The sequence below is a fragment of the Armigeres subalbatus genome, chromosome 2 (assembly GCF_024139115.2).
Source record: "Armigeres subalbatus isolate Guangzhou_Male chromosome 2, GZ_Asu_2, whole genome shotgun sequence".
NCBI lineage: Eukaryota > Metazoa > Arthropoda > Insecta > Diptera > Culicidae > Armigeres > Armigeres subalbatus.
The window spans coordinates 310,343,597-310,359,823 of record NC_085140.1 but is presented as its reverse complement, the minus strand read 5'-3'; the positions used below and the strand labels follow the sequence as shown (position 1 = coordinate 310,359,823).

Below are 16,227 nucleotides of genomic sequence, written 5' to 3'. Positions count from 1 at the left end.
ATCACTGTTTTTCAACATGGTGAAGTATAGGAAGTATATTTTAAAATGCTTTTAAAATGTTATTAACAGTGATATGTTGAACACTTTTAAATGCGTAGGGTTAGAATTTTGAAAAACTACATGTTAGGCTCTTCATCTACACATGTTTTTTTAATCAAAATAATTCAATTTTCGTGTTACCTATATGAAAGTAAATTAAATTTCTAACCCAAAAAAGTGAACAATTTTAGGCTAAAATCTGTTTTAACGCTTTAATAAGCATTTTAAAATTGACGTCCTATATCCCTTGCTGGGTGAAATAAAAAAGCATCAGCCGGCCCCCATTTTGTTTTCTCGCTTTCGTCAGGGCCAATTCATGTCATTTGACTATAATTTGGCTCACACATCGCAAGAGCAATGACCTATTAGAAAAAGTTTTAGGCTGCCATGTTTATATAAAAAATACACAATTGTAAATAACTTGTAAACAAAGTTATTAACAAATAAGTCCCATGACATCGAAATGACATTTCTCGTCACTGATTATTCTATAAAAGTACATTATTAATAATTGCACTGATCCCTACGTTGCCTAACTTGTCTTTGATTGTAATGCTTTGTAAAGACATCTGATACATTACATATTCTAGATTTCAGAATGTCAGTACATCATTAAAACTTGACAGAGTAATGATATGCACGATCCCCGAAGCTGCTTTCAAGGTATTCTAATATCCTGCCATGTGGTAGTACGGCACCCTTATAGAAAATTATTGATGAGTTCAATTTTATCCTAACGTCAAAGCCAGCCTAAAGGGGAAAACAACTCTAAACGAACCTTTGGAATATCATAACTTTTTGCTTTTTCAGACTTCTTAAACCAGATGCTCTCCACAATATGGCTACTATTGGATTGTATATTATGAAAAAAAAAACTATGATGATTAGCCCCCAAACATCATAAGTCAAAACCTTAGTCTTTCGTTTTATCCCAGTGTTTTGAGCCATTCTCCCCTACATGCCCCGTTCAATGACGATATTCCCATCTACAGGAACCTAATTATGCGAAGTGGTTTCCGGTACGTTTGATCGCATTTCGTTCGTCTACAAAACAGGTAGTCTCTTGTCGCCAACCGTATGTACGTTACCGGTCTGTGTGCGAAGCACAGCACAACGCAAAATGTTCACAAAACTCAACAGTATGGCAATAAGCGGCTGGCGAAATCAAAGCAAATTGCCTTGACGAGGCCGCGGGTGCATTTTATGTACAAATAAACAAACGTTCGCTAATTAATTTGATGGATACACCGTATGTCAGGAACAAAGTTTAACTGGCACCAAAGGTCTGGCCGGTAGGCACGTCAGCTTTTTCATGTAGGTGTGTAGTAACATCTCGTTAACCGCAGTCGTGTCAGGGAAAAGCCTGATACAGCTACGTACATTTTAATGGAGTTTGATTTTGGTCGATTATGAGTGAAGTTCTGCATTTAAACTTTACAAAAACCTGAATTAAATTTTGGCATATACAAATTCGGAAGATTCCAAAACAGAAAAACCCAGTAATTCATGATTCGGAAAGGATGCAATTTTTATATGCTCTACTTTGTCCGTCAATTTAGTTTAAAAATATACCAATGGTTTTGTTAATTTCAGATCTTATCAAGAAGCGTTCTTTTCTTCGTCACCCCAAAAAAAGGGGCAGAGAAACTAGATGACTGGAAGAGAAGATTGCCGCTCAGAAAGGAAGTTTTGAAACAATAACGTTTGGACAAATTGGACTACATTCGGCAGTGCTAGGAAGAACAGGGGAATCAGAGCGATATACTGCATATTCAAATGAAAACCATTCAAAGACAGAAACAGATAATGTACAAGGATCTTTCCAAGCAGAAACAATATCTGGACGAGATCTTTAAGTGCCTTCAGGAAATTGAGACATTGCATACTGGGGAAATCCGATTCTAAAGGTGAGAAAAATTTATAACTTCGGTTACAAAAAACCGAAATTTTTCAACAATTTCAGTGAATGCTATTTCATGGACGTGGAAAAATTCTGTATGTAGTTATTGAACTAGTTTTGCCCCAATGTCGCACATATTAAGAGGTTTTATATTTTTTGTCATTTTATCTTCAAGACATTGCTCTAAAATTGTATCTATCTCTTCACTATGGAACCACAGAAGGGCACTAAATGTATTTTGCTAGTAAAAGCTTCTACTTCGTACCGATCGTCAGGTATGATCATTATCTCAGTTTCAATGATAGCATCAGGAATAATAAGACGCTTCAAGATCCCGTCCACTTGCTTGATCAAAGTAGCTCTAGATGCCTCGTAGAAAATGCCGAAATCATTTCTGATTATTTGCTTCACGGCATAATTATTCAAAAAAGCAAAAAGATCGACGTATTTGGATCGTCTCTCTTCACGGAGTCTTTGTCCGAAGAGACTTATTTAAAAAAAAGTGCCTCTAATACACCCACTACACGATAGTATAGGTTTTCCTTTCACGCAGGAGCATTTTCAAAATGTTCTATCGGGGGTCATTTTTTCATACATTTTTGGGGGAGGGGGTTAAATCGGCTATCATTTGAGATTTCTATGCATAGAAACTCCATGGAGTTTGCACCAAAAATAGTGAAAAAATAATAAAAGTTTTTAGATCCCCCGATAGAACAATGGAATGTAGAGCCATAGAAGAAGAAGAAGAAGAAGAAGAAGAAGAAAAAGAAGAAGAAGAAGGAGAGTGCGGAAAATTATCGACGATGTCAATAATGTTCAGTGAAAAAAGTGAAAAAGTCATTCGCAGTTTGACAGATGGCTAAGAGAATAAAGCAACAGGCATGATTAATGACGATGTTGATCAATTTTTGTTGTAGCGTGAACGTCGTCAATGATCTTACTTGGGCAAGTTACTTGTAGTATTTTTGCACGATGAGTCTTTATTGCTTGGAACCATCTATGCTGCATGCTGGATCTGCTATTTATATGGGACAGATATGCGAGTACAGGCAGTTGAACTTATACATGTAGGTGAAAATTATTCCAGATTTTTTATACTGACAGCATAATTTGAAATACCGAAAATACCGGTATTTTCCGTCTCTAATACCGGTATTTTTGGTACCCAAAATTGGCCGGTAATACCGGTATTACCGGTTTCGGTACTACCGGTTAGACCACCCTATTTCGGGTGTTCTTACGTGCAACGTAGGTGCTACTGATGACCATTAGCTGAATAATAAAACATGATATGGACTCGATTTAAATAAGAGATAAAAGAACAGACAACAATATCAAAATTTGCACCGGTATAGCATTAAAATATCTAGATATGCTATGGATAAGAACAAACTAATAACACATGATATTGACCACTTCTTACAAATAGCAAAACTTGATCTCCTTATAATATTTTAGTGCAAAATTTTGATATTGTCATCTGATCTTTTATATCTTATATCAATCATGTTCATATCTAATTGTGATATCTAATTAACATTTGATATTATTGAGCTATTTTCGTCTACTCGGGTACAGACATTATAATTTCAGTACTATTCAAATCCCTTGTTGTCCTTCTGACATCAGCTAGAGAGAGGGGGTGCGACCTAGGGGACCATCGTCCCTAACCCCTAATCCCAAGGCGTAAAGCGACCCGTGCGGAGGGGATGCATGGCCAGAGGGGTGAAATAATGAGCTTGGCCTTTAACGGAGGCTGTGGGGTACCTGGGCACCTTCCACAGTAATTATCCCTTACCACGTCATGCTGGGCTCTGGCGTGGTGGACCTCTTTTCCCGAGCAACTCGTGGGTTCAAAATGGAAAACCAAGTCAATTCTTCTTCAATTAGTGGTAGTAGTGTAGGCGACAATCCCTTCGCAAGAGGTGGGTTGTTCAGGTCTCCGCCTAGGAGGCCAGAGGCAATAGTCGGCAGCTCGGTGCGCAGCGCCAGCATGGGTCACTTAACCTTCTCCCGGGCTACGCCGGTAGAGGTTATGGAAGGCCCATGGCTTGTGAGGGCGATGAACCGCAAACGCAATGGGCTTTCGGCCTTCGAGGTGGCGACGGAATAGCTGGACGCCATCATCGACTTTGCGTCATCGAAACATAATATCAGCAAGGACCTCAAGGGGAGCTTTCTGACACTTCGAAAGTCGATGTTGGACGCCAAGCTGGAGCCAACGGAGCAGACACAGAAACGGGGGAGACAGTCTCCAGGGGATGAGCTTCCTGGTGACCGTTCTAAAACGTGGAGGGTTACTACCCCGAACAAGGGTAGTGGGGCTGGGAGGCTGAACTCCGGTCAGGTACCCCCATAACCGGGGGATGAAGTACCTGGAAAGGTCCGTCCACCAAGGAAAGACGGTGGTAAGGGGTTACGGCAGGCTGAGAGCTCTCAGCCGCACCAGACCATGGAAATAGAGGGGGACGACGCCTCCTAGACCCTGGTCAAGAACAAGAGGAAACCGAAGACGCCAAGGGCCGAATAGAAGGCCCAGGCGAATCAGGGTAGCAAGAAGTCTAGGGTAGGCGCCAATCGCTCCAGGGGCGAAGCCCTAGTTATCAAGACGGACGAGGCTAAGTACTCGGACATCTTGAAGGCGATGAGGAGTGACGTCAAGCTCGGTGAACTCGGCGCCGACGTACGTCGAATAAGACGTACCCGGACGGGCGAGATGATCCTCGAGCTGAAGCGGGGCGTCTCGCAAAAGGGCGCCGCCTACAAGATCTTGGAGGAGGAAGTCCTAGGCGAGACGGTCAAGGTGAGGGCACTCACGACGGAGGTTAATCTAAGGGTTAAAGACCTGGACGAGATCACCGAAGTCGAAGAGCTCGTCACGGCACTGCGGCGACAGTGTGAAGTCCGGCAGGGACGCAGGTAGCATTGGTTCGGCTATCTGCAGCGGATGCCTCCTAGGTAGTTAAGTTAGGGAGCGTCAAGGTGGGATTGTCGGTGTGCCCTGTGGGTATATACGAGCAACCCGAAGTTTGCTTCAAGGGCCTGGAACCGGGGCACAAGCAATGGGACTGCAAAGGCCCTGACAGAAGCAAGCTCTGCCGACGCTGCGGATTGGAGGAACATAAGGCACAATGCGGCACGAACCCTCCCAGTTGTTTGATTTGTTCCAGCAAAGCAAAACTGTGGGGGATTCGAAGTGCCCGGCGTTTAAGCGTGCTGCAAAATCACAGTGCAGGTAACGCAGCTGGCTTGCTCGGTCTCGCCCGAGTGTCCGGTGTGCGCAGGTTTAGAGGAAACGGCGGAACACGTGTTGTTCGTTTGTCCACGTTTTCGCACAATGCGTGACCTCATGCTTGCCACATGTGGTCTGGACACTATCTTGTCCTAGTCCGGAGGATGTGTAAAGATGCAGTTGGCTGGAACGTCGTTTCATCGGCTATCGTCCAAATCGTCTCGGAGCTACACAGAGGGTGGCGCGTGGACTCGAGGAATGGCTAGTTCAGGTGGTCCAAGGGTTCGGAGTCGGCTCCATGGGTCATACCAGTGCCCTGTGGTCGAACTCGATCCTTTTATCGAACAAGTAGCCGTGCGAAGAACATCTCACTCAAAAAAAGCGTTCATGAATTCGTGAACTAACAAGTTCACGGTGTATTTTTTCGTGAACAACAGCCACGGATTTGGGAGCAAAGTCACGTTTTCTAGAGCGATCGAAAACGTGACTGGTGTTCCCGAATCCATGAATTAATTCATGGTGTATTTTTGCTGGTTCACGAATTCGGGAACGCTTTTTTTTTGCGTGCATGGTATCGTCGCTTTCGCGGCGTCGGCCAACCGGGCGGGTTCCGAGCCTGAGGACGGAAAGGGGTCCTCGTCAAGGCTGGGGCAGGCGTAGGCACCGCGTCGGCAAGTCCCTTTGAGTGTTGGCGAATAGGCCCTATCGCAGAGAGGTCAATTTGGGGTGCACGCGGCATCATCATTCTTGATACCAATCGTGCAGAGGGAAGCAGGCGTGAAGTCGACCCTTCCCACCTTCCGAGGACATAGAGCGTGGTAAGGCCACGTGGAAAGCCGGCAATGCGCTGGCACGATACCATGGTGTTCTTCTAAAAAAGCGAGTCACGATGTTCGATGCTGCAAGGACACGCAGCTAACCTCAAGGGTACGTTGTGCACTGGCCCCCCTTTGAAGCATTACTTTCTGGTTGTACCGAAGGGAGCTACACAGAAGGCGGCAATGGAAACAGTTCAGCGGGTCGGGGATGTAGTCCTGCCTCCCTCGTTTGCTGTTGGAGCTGGTCCCTAACCCCGCACTTCCTGGACAACCCAGGATGTCTGTTGAGCAGATTCCCTTTCCATTGCTTAGAAAAAAAGTACTATTCAAATCTGCTCGATAGGGTGAAAATAAGTGTGATTACTTTATGGTTTTGTAATATTTCTCATGCAAATAGGGGAGAAAAGGGTGGAATGGAAGTCTGACCCACACGAAACCATCACTATTCGGATTCTACTCATTTTTTGCTGAACATTTATGTAGCGGCCTTTAATTAAGTCTTATTTGGGGTCCCTTTTTTCCCACTGTGAGAGGAACGTAAAAATACCTCTTCAAATATTTCCCCGACGCAAATGCCCTTGATCCTCTGTGATCTAGATTTTTTTTCTGGTAAGCCTAAACAATACGGTGGCAAGCCGCAATACTTCCCATTTTCAATAATATATCCACGTTTCCTATTTAGTGGTTGCTCTTCTACATGATCCTGACTAAATGTCTGCAACTGATTTTGTACATCCAGTAAAATTTTGTCTTATATCAGGTACAGTTTCAGTGCGGAATTATTTTTTCGGGTAGCATTTTCTTGCGAAACTGATGCATGATAGATATTTTGAAAGTGAATTTGCTCGGTAAATTCGGAAAAATCATTTTCGGAGTCAAATTATCAAATAAAAACTTTTTTTTTATCTTTACAAAAATACGCATACATACAATTCCGATCAAACAGTTTCAACATCGACAAATTTAATGCGAAGGGATCGTTATATTTGATTAACGGCTTATCTTGAAAGGCACACTTTACATTTATAATTTAATGATTCGCCAGAAAAACTTTAACGATGCATAAAATGTTTGTGTAACCGATGGTATTTAAAACATTCCATACAGCTTAAGCTCCTTGATCCCATCTCCGGTGAACCATGTAAGCCACCCCGAAATAATGTGCCGAATGTCCGCTCCGCAAACAAACCTGCATTCAAAGTTGTACTTTACTGCTCTAATTAGTTCCTGTTGACTGTTAACAGAACCGCTTCCATCATAAACTTATCACCCATATTCGAGATGGGCTGCTGGAGCACCGACTACGTGCGTCGACAACGAGGGCACCATCTCTAGAGTGGCACCACACCATCGTTCGCCTCTCCAGGAACAGGGCCTGGGGAGAGTCACTTAGCAGCATACAACCTCGCTTGTCCCGATCAGCATCGGGTAATAATTATTGCCGTACTCTGTCAAACCTCTTCAATAAGTTTTTTTTTCAATCATTAACATGCTGCATCGTAAATTTTTGCACACATATTTACGTTGAAGTTTGAACAAAACAAAACTGTCAACAAGATCTGGAGGAGCCTTTACCAAGATCATTCCTTTACCATATGATTCCTCTGATATTTATCAAATTTATATCAGCTGGTAGCTCTGTGCTCGCAAATATTGCTAAGGTTCAAATATGCCCTCCCGCTCGGGGTGCTGATTATCACCATCGGATGTGGAAGGGTGCACCATTTCTGCGATGACGATGCTTCTGGTGCACCTTCCCCGGTAGAGTAATCTGCATTTCCATTTTGCGGAGCATTTAGCTTTGCGTCGTACCCCGTAGGGATCGTCATTCAGTATGGTTTGGCTCGGGTGAAAACTTTAACAACTTTCTGAGTTTTGAGTAGTTTTTGCGCAAAGTGACAAAACAGGATTTTGAACGGCGCGGCGCGGGTGAAACGTTTCGTGGAGTTATGAAATAGTGTGTGGTTATGACTCATGACCCGAAATTTTGTGGTTTGCCACCAGCTTTTGACAGGACGAAGAAAAGTGTGCTTGTGACTTTGAATAAGATAATGAATACCAAGTGATGAGAGCACAACTATTTTGAAAACCGATTTGATTATGTCCGGTCAGATTTTTTTGCAGTTTTGTGATGCACGTCAAGAGCTAGATTTGCACGATAATGATCTGTAGCTTCATCTAAATCTTATAGTTATAGTTACTCTGATTTCAATCTTCGTTATTCAAAATTTAGTTTTTTCGTTATCTGTGTAAAAGACTATGCTGTCCATTTCTGGCTGTACATACTCTCTTAATCCAGACGATTATTTTTTCTCAGCATTTGACTTTTCTAGAAAAAAAAACAGAAAATGCTTTCATTATTTTTACACAAATAATTTGGTTCCAATTTCTTGATTGGTTGGTTGGTTCCTAAAATGGCAGTGGATTACGCCATTCTATTCAAAAGATTTAACCAGGAAAAGTGACTATATAGTAGTTTAAAACTATTTGAAACTCCAAAGATGCTTTGGCACAGGTATCAAAAATGTTCATGTTGAATTTGAGCTCAATAAATTTGTAAGATGTCCCATGTCCATAATAGAAACTAATCTGCCAAATCCATCAGTCCATCTATTGCGGGTTTTTTGATTCGGCAAGGTATCGCTGGTTCATCGATCCCCCATGCGCATGCAGTTCAAACGAAGGACTATTCCCGGCCCCATTGAACAGGATCTTCCTGATTGTAATAAACTTTGCTTGTTAGGAGTTGAACAAAGCAAAACAGTTTGCCGAGTAAGGTGGCTCTCAACTGTTGCCGGTCTGCACACGTTAGGTGAACGCAAACTCACCTATGCAGGAGCAGCGTCGGTCGGGCAGTTTGCTTTAAGTGCACATTAAGCAAAGTTGTTGGCTAAACAATCCTCGTGCAAACTACACCAAAGTACCGAAGGATTGTATGCATGCTCGGTTGCATACTCGGAAGAATGAAGAATAAACACCTCGGAGCCTTGTTCGTTGCTGCTGCTGCTGCTGCAATGTACGAAGCGCATCATCACCTTTTGCTCTCGTTATGAACTGGGTTAGAGTGTGTCAGAATAAACCAAGGTTCGCAAGCGCATATTAAATATTCCTACAGAAGTTCCCTCAGGGAACATTCTATTGAGTCAATTTGAATATGGCATTAGTTCAAATGCATCTTTGGACAATATTTTATGTGTCACAGAAATCCCAATTAACTTTTAAAGCTTTTTTTCATTTACAAGCCCGGTAGAAATTATTTTCAAATTTGAACACCCTAATTTAGATGCTAGCAGAAGCAAGTAAGTTTGAAAACAGTGAATATTAGACTTGTTCAAAAATTTGATAATATTGTTTTATTAGAAATATGTTGGACCTGTGACGACTTGTTAAAACGATGAAATAAAAATCTTAACATTGTGAGTTATAAGACAAAATTAGATCACTACTAAGGGTACATTGTGCATCCGCAAGTGGCTTCTAAAAGCACAAGCATCGGGAAAGGTGCTGCCGAAGATTTATTCAAGAGTGTTTGTGACAAGTGCCGGTGACGTTCTTATATGGGAAGATCCATTAATTACGTAACGCAAAAAATGGACTTTTTGAACCCCCCCTCTCCCCTATGTCACACTTTTTGTATGAATCATTTGAAAATTTTGTATGGATTGTCACACTTCACTCAATCCCCCCTCCCCCCTCTAAGCGTTACGTAATTTGTGGACGTTCCCTATCCAGTAGTCTTCGGTTCTGACCTTAGGCGGAATAGCGACGGGTGTATTCTGCGAGGAAAAGAAGCAAAGTATCATCATTGGAGCCAAGTGTTGCTCCTTGAAGCTTTAACAGGCGGTGTTTGTTGCTTTAGCAGTAGCAGCCACTCGGTGGTTGCTTCCTGCGCCCGGAGATGCCTGGAGTGGTGTTCCTGGTTAGTGTGCCAACAGCGAATTACGAACGAGCACTAATTAATGGTAAGAAATATTTTTCCGCTTAACTTGCTTTTAAGTGCTTGCCAGAGGATAATGGGGACATTGTTATCTTAGCAGGTGTGAAGATATTTGCTTGTTAAATAGAGACTGAATATAGTGTGGGGTCAGGTTTAATCTACATTTAACCTACATTAAAGCGATGTATGAACCCATTAAAGCAACAACTGTTGTAATTTTCTGAGCAATTACGGTTAGAACGATTCAACTTTATATTTTAAAACTTAAAAGCTGAGCTAGATATTTAAGATATTGGAATACATATCGAGAAACACTTGTTTGTACTTTTCGACGGAGCGACGGAGTTACTATTCCGGTTCTTCATTTCATAGTTTTCATATTCATCTGTACAAAACAAAGAAATGAAAACGAATTTGATTTATTTTTGATTTTGAAACAACTTTTGTGATTTTTTATTTTTCCAACAGTAAGCACGCATATTATCAAAAAACCAACAAAACTGAAATGGTTAGACGGAACAGTACCCCTATAAGTCACAACGGATTGTATAAAACAGAATTTATCAAAAAATAAATCCAATCCAAATACAATCCAATCCAAATTCGATTCAAATCCAATCCAAATCCAATCCAAATCCTATCCAAATCCAATTCAAATCCAATCCAAATCCAATCCAAATCCAATCCAAATCCACTCCAAATCCAATCCAAATTCAATCTAAATCCAATCCAAATCCAAATCCAATCAATCCAAATCAATCCAAATCAATCCAAATCCAATCCAAATCAATCAAATCAATCCAGTCCATCAGTCCAAATCCAATCAAATCAATCCAAATCAATCCAAATCCAATCAAATCAATCAAATCCAATCAAATCAATCCAAATCAATCAAATCAATCCAAATCAATCCAAATCCAATCCAAATCAATCCAAATCAGTCCAATCCAATCAGTCGTCAATCCAAATCAATCCAAATCCAGTCCAGGTCAGTCCGATCCAGTCAGATCAGTCCAGGTCCAGTCCAGATCCGATCAAGTCCAGTCAAGTCAATCCATCAGTCCAGATCGGTCAAGTCAGTCCAGTCAATCAGGTCAAGTCCAGTCCAGTCAGGTCAGTCAATCCAGTCCAGTCAGTCAGGATCGGTCATCCAGGTCAGTCAAGTCAGTCCAGTCAGTCAGTCCAGTCCGATCAGTCATCAGGTCCAAGTCAGTCCAAGTCCAGATCCAATCAGTCCAGATCAGTCCAGATCAGTCGGTCAGTCCAGGTCAGTCCAGATCCAGTCAGTCAGTCAGATCCAGTCAGTCCAGGTCAGTCCAAGATCAGTCAGTCCAGATCGGATCAGGTCCAGTCCAGATCCAGTCCAGATCCAGTCCAGATCAGTCCAGATCAGTCCCGATCAGTCCAGATCAGTTCCAAGTCAGTCAGATCCAGTCCAGATCCAGTCAGGTCCAGTCAGATCCAGTCCAGATCGGTCAGGTCCAGTCCAGTCCAGTCAGGTCCAGTCAGGTCAGTCCAGTCAGTCCAAGATCCAGTCCAGGTCAGTCAGATCCAGTCCAGATCAGTCAAATCCAGTCCAAGATCCAGTCCAGATCGGTCCAGGTCAGTCCAGATCCAGTCCAGATCCCAGTCAGATCCAGTCAGGTCCCAGTCAGGTCAGATTCCAGTCAGTCCAGGTCAGTCAGGTCAGTCCAGATCAGTCCAGATCCAGTCCAGTCAGTCCAGTCCAGTCAGTCGGTCCAGATCGGTCAGTCAGATCCAGTCAGGTCAGTCCAGGTCAGTCCAGATCCAGTCCAGGTCAGTCCAGGTCAGTCCAGGTCAGTCAGTCAGGTCAGGTCAGTCAGATCCAGATCCAGTCAGGTCAGTCCAGGTCCAGTCCAGATCGGTCAGATCCAGTCCAGGTCAGTCAGATCCAGTCCAGGTCAGTCAGGTCCAGTCCAGATCCAGTCCAGATCAGTCAGATCCAGTCCAGATCCAGTCCAGGTCCAGTCAGGTCAGTCCAGTCCAGTCCATCCAGTCAGGTCAGTCCAGATCCAGTCCAGGTCAGTCCAGATCAGTCCAGATCCAGTCCAGAGTCCAGTCCAGTCCTGGAGTCAGTCCACAGGTCGGTCAAAGATCCCAAGTCGGTCAGATCCAGTCAGGTCAGTCCAGGTCAGTCGATCCGGTCAGATCCAGTCAGGTCAGTCAGATCAGTCCAGATCCAGTCCAGATCAGTCCAGGTCAGTCAGGTCAGTCCAGGTCAGTCAGATCGGTCCAGATCCAGTCCAGGTCAGGTCCAGATCCAGTCGATCAGGTCAGTCCAGATCCAGTCAGGTCAGTCAGTCAGTCCAGATCCAGTCAGTCCAGTCAGGTCAGAATTAAGTCCAGTCAGTCCAAGTCAGTCAGATCCAGTCCAAGTCAGTCCAGGTCAGTCCAGATCAGTCCAGGTCGATCCAGGTCAGTCGATCCAGTCCAGGTCAGTCAGGTCAGTCCAGATCAGGTCAGTCCAGTCCAGTCAAGTCCAGTCAGTCAGGTCAGTCAGGTCAGTCCAGATCCAGTCAGGTCAGTCCAGATCAGTCAGTCAGTCAGTCAGTCAGGTCAGTCAGATCCAGTCGGTCCAAGTCAGGTCAGTCCAGATCAGTCAGGTCAGTCCAGATCCAGTCCAGATCCAGTCCAGATCCAGATCAAGTCCAGGTCCAGTCCAGATCAGTCCAGATCCAGTCCAGATCCAGTCCAGGTCAGTCCAGGTCCAGTCCAGATCCAGTCCAGATCCAGTCAGGTCAGTCCAGGTCCAGTCCAGATCCAGTCCAGATCAGATCAGTCCAGGTCAGTCAGGTCAGTCCAGATCCAGTCAGATCCAGTCCAGATCCAGTCAGGTCAGTCCAGGTCCAGTCCAGATCCAGTCCAAGGTCAGTCCAGATCCAGTCCAGGTCAGTCAGGTCAGTCAGATCCAGTCCAGTCAGTCCAGATCCAGTCCAGGTCAGTCAGGTCAGTCCAGTCAGTCCAGGTCAGTCCAAGTCAGTCCAGATCCAGTCAGGTCAGAGTCAGATCCAGTCCAGATCGTCCAGATCCAGTCCAGGTCAGTCCAGGTCAGTCCAGATCCAGTCCAGGTCAGTCCAGGTCAGTCCAGTCAGTCCAGGTCAGTCCAGATCAGTCCAAGATCCAGTCAGGTCAGTCCAAGGTCAGTCCAGATCCAGTCCAGATCCAGGTCAGTCCAGTCAGTCCAGTCAGGTCAGTCCAGATCAGTCCAGGTCGATCCAGATCCAGTCAGGTCAGTCCAGGTCAGTCAGATCCAGTCCAGATCCAGTCCAGGTCAGTCAGGTCAGTCCAGGTCAGTCCAGATCCAGTCAGAGTCAGTCCAGATCCAGTCCAGATCCAGTCCAAGTCAGTCCAGATCCAGTCCAGATCCAGTCAGGTCAGTCCAGATCCAGTCCAAGATCCAGTCCAGATCCAGTCCAGATCCAGTCCAGATCCAGTCCAGATCAGTCCAGGTCAGTCCAGGTCCAGTCAGATCCAGTCAGGTCAGTCAGATCCAGTCCAGGTCAGTCCAGTCCAGATCGGTCAGGTCAGTCCAGATCAGTCAGTCCAGGTCAGTCCAGGTCAGTCCAGATCCAGTCCAGATCCAGTCCAGGTCAGTCCAGTCAGTCCAGATCCAGTCAGGTCAGTCCAGATCCAGTCCAGATCCAGTCCAGGTCAGTCCAGAGTCGGTCAGTCCAGGTCAGTCAGGTCAGTCCAGATCCAGTCCAGTCAGTCAGATCCAGTCAGGTCCAGTCCAGGTCGGTCAGATCCAGTCAGTCCAGTCAGATCCAGTCAGTCCAGTCAGGTCAGTCCAGATCCAGTCCAGATCCAGTCCAGATCCAGTCCAGGTCAGTCCAGATCCAGTCCAGGTCAGTCCAGATCAGTCCAGATCCAGTCCAGATCCAGTCCAGGTCAGTCCAGTCAGTCAGAGTCGGTCCAGATCAGTCAGATCGGTCAGTCCAGATCCAGTCCGATCCAGTCCAGTCGGTCAGTCAGGTCCAGTCCAGATCAGTCAGTCAGTCAGTCCAGTCAGGTCAGTCCCAGATCCAGTCCAGATCCAGTCCAGGTCCAGTCCAAGTCAGTCCAGTCAGTCCAGTCAGATCCAGTCCAGGTCAGTCCAGATCGATCCAGGTCAGGTCAGGTCCAGTCCAGATCCAGTCCAGATCCAGTCAGGTCAGTCCAGGTCGGTCCAGGTCAGTCCAGATCCAGTCCAGATCCAGTCAGGTCAGTCCAGGTCAGTCCAGGTCGGTCAGGTCCAGTCCCGATCAGGTCATCGAATCCGGTCCAGGATCAGTCCAGGTCAGTCCCAGGTCAGTCCAAGTCAGTCCAAGTCCAGTCCAGGTCCAGTCCAGATCGGTCAAGGTCCAGTCAGGTCAGTCCAGATCCAGTCCAGATCCAGTCAGGTCCAGTCCAGATCAGTCCAGGTCAGTCCAGGTCGGTCAGATCCAGTCCAGTCAGGTCAGTCCAGTCAGGTCCAGTCAGTCCAGATCCAGTCCAGATCCAGTCAGAGTCAGTCCAGGTCAGTCCAGATCCAGTCCAGTCAGTCCAGTCAGTCCAGGTCAGTCCAGATCCAGGTCCAGTCCAGGTCCAGTCAGGTCAGTCCAGGTCAGTCAGATCCAGTCAGGTCAGTCCAGATCGAGTCCAGATCCAGTCCAGATCCAGTCCAGATCAGTCAGTCCAGTCGGTCCAGATCCAGTCAGGTCCAGTCCAGGTCAGTCCAGATCCAGTCCAGGTCAGTCCAGGTCAGTCCAGATCAGTCAGGTCAGTCAGATCCAAGTCCAGTCAGTCAGTCCAGTCGGTCCAGATCCAGTCAGGTCAGTCCAGGTCCAGTCCAGGTCAGTCCAGATCCAGTCCAGTCAGTCCAGTCCAGTCCAGATCAGATCCAGATCCAGTCCAGAGTCAGTCAGGTCCAGTCCAGTCAGTCCAGGTCCAGTCCAGGTCGGTCCAGAGTCAGTCAGATCGGTCCAGTCAGTCAGGTCAGGTCAGTCCAGATCCAGTCCAGTCAGTCCCAGGTCAGTCCAGGTCGGTCCAGGTCAGTCCAGGTCGGTCAAGTCAAGTCCAGATCCAGTCAAGTCCAGTCAGGTCAGTCAGTCAGATCCAGTCAGATCCAGTCCAGGTCAGTCCAGATCAGTCCAGATCCAGTCAGATCCAGTCAGTCCAGTCCAGTCAGTCATCCAGTCCAGATCCAGTCCAGGTCAGTCCAGATCCAGTCCAGGTCAGTCAGAGTCAGTCCAGGTCAGTCCAGGTCAGTCCAGATCCAGTCCAGATCCAGTCAGATCCAGTCCAGGTCAGTCCAGTCCAGTCCAGTCCAGTCGATCCAGTCAGTCCAGTCCAGATCCGGTCAGGTCAGTCAAGTCAGTCGGTCAGTCAGATCCAGTCAGGTCAGTCCAGATCCAGTCCAGGTCAGTCCAGATCCAGTCCAGATCAGTCCAGGTCCAGTCAGGTCAGTCAGATCGGTCCAGATCAGTCAGGTCCAGTCCAGATCCAGTCCAGGTCAGTCCAGATCCAGTCCAGGTCAGTCAGGTCAGTCCAGATCCAGTCAAGATCAGTCCAGGTCAGTCGGTCCAGTCCAGGTCCAGTCCAGGTCAGTCCAGATCCAGTCCAGATCCAGTCCAGTCAGTCCAGGTCAGTCCAGTCAGTCAAGATCAGGGGTCCAGTCCAGATCCGGTCAGATCCAGTCAGATCCAGTCCAATCAGTCCAGTCCAGTCAGTCAGTCCGATCGGTCAGATCCCAGTCCAGGTCAGTCCAGATCCAGTCCAGGTCAGTCAGTCAGGTCAGTCCAGGTCAGTCCAGTCAGTCCAGGTCAGTCCAGATCCAGTCAGTCAGTCCAGGTCGATCAGTCCAGATCCAGTCCAGGTCCAGTCCAGGTCAGTCCAGTCGGTCAGTCCAGATCCAGTCCAGGTCAGTCCAGGTCAGTCAGATCCAGTCCAGGTCAGTCCAGTCAGTCCAGATCCAGTCAAGATCGGTCCAGAAGTCCAGTCCAGATCCAGTCAAGGTCAGTCCAGGTCAAAGTCAGTCAGTCAGTCGAGTCCAGATCAGGTCAGTCAGTCCAGATCCAGTCCAGGTCAGTCCAATCCGGTCAGGTCAGTCCAGATCCAGTCCAGGTCAGTCCAGATCCAGTCAAGTCAGTCCAGATCCGTCAAAGTCAGGTCCAGATCCAGTCAGATCAGTCCAGGTCAGTCAATTGATCGAGTCAAGATCAGTCCAGATCGGTCAGATCCAGTCCAGATCCAGTCCAGATCGAGTCCAGATCCAGTCAGATCAGTCCAGATCGAGTCCAGATCCAGTCGGTCCAGGTCAGTC

General features: G+C 46.2%; 2 protein-coding genes across 3 annotated transcripts in view; one reads left to right on the top strand and one right to left on the bottom strand.

Annotated features, from left to right (window-relative positions):
• The window catches only part of LOC134212578 (uncharacterized), an 896,490-nt gene that overhangs the window by 325,704 nt on the left and 554,559 nt on the right, over positions 1-16,227 (bottom strand). The window lies entirely within an intron of this gene.
• The window catches only part of LOC134212573 (uncharacterized), a 120,017-nt gene continuing 111,577 nt past the window's right edge, over positions 7,788-16,227 (top strand). Inside the window, exons 1-2 of one of the 2 annotated variants that reach the window (XM_062690559.1) lie at positions 7,788-7,946; positions 9,744-9,951. In XM_062690559.1, the coding sequence (XP_062546543.1) occupies positions 9,888-9,951 (64 nt within the window). In that variant the 5' untranslated portion in view covers positions 7,788-7,946; positions 9,744-9,887. Of the gene's footprint in view, positions 7,947-9,721; positions 9,952-16,227 lie in introns of both variants that reach the window. The other variant, XM_062690560.1, reaches the window with a different exon arrangement.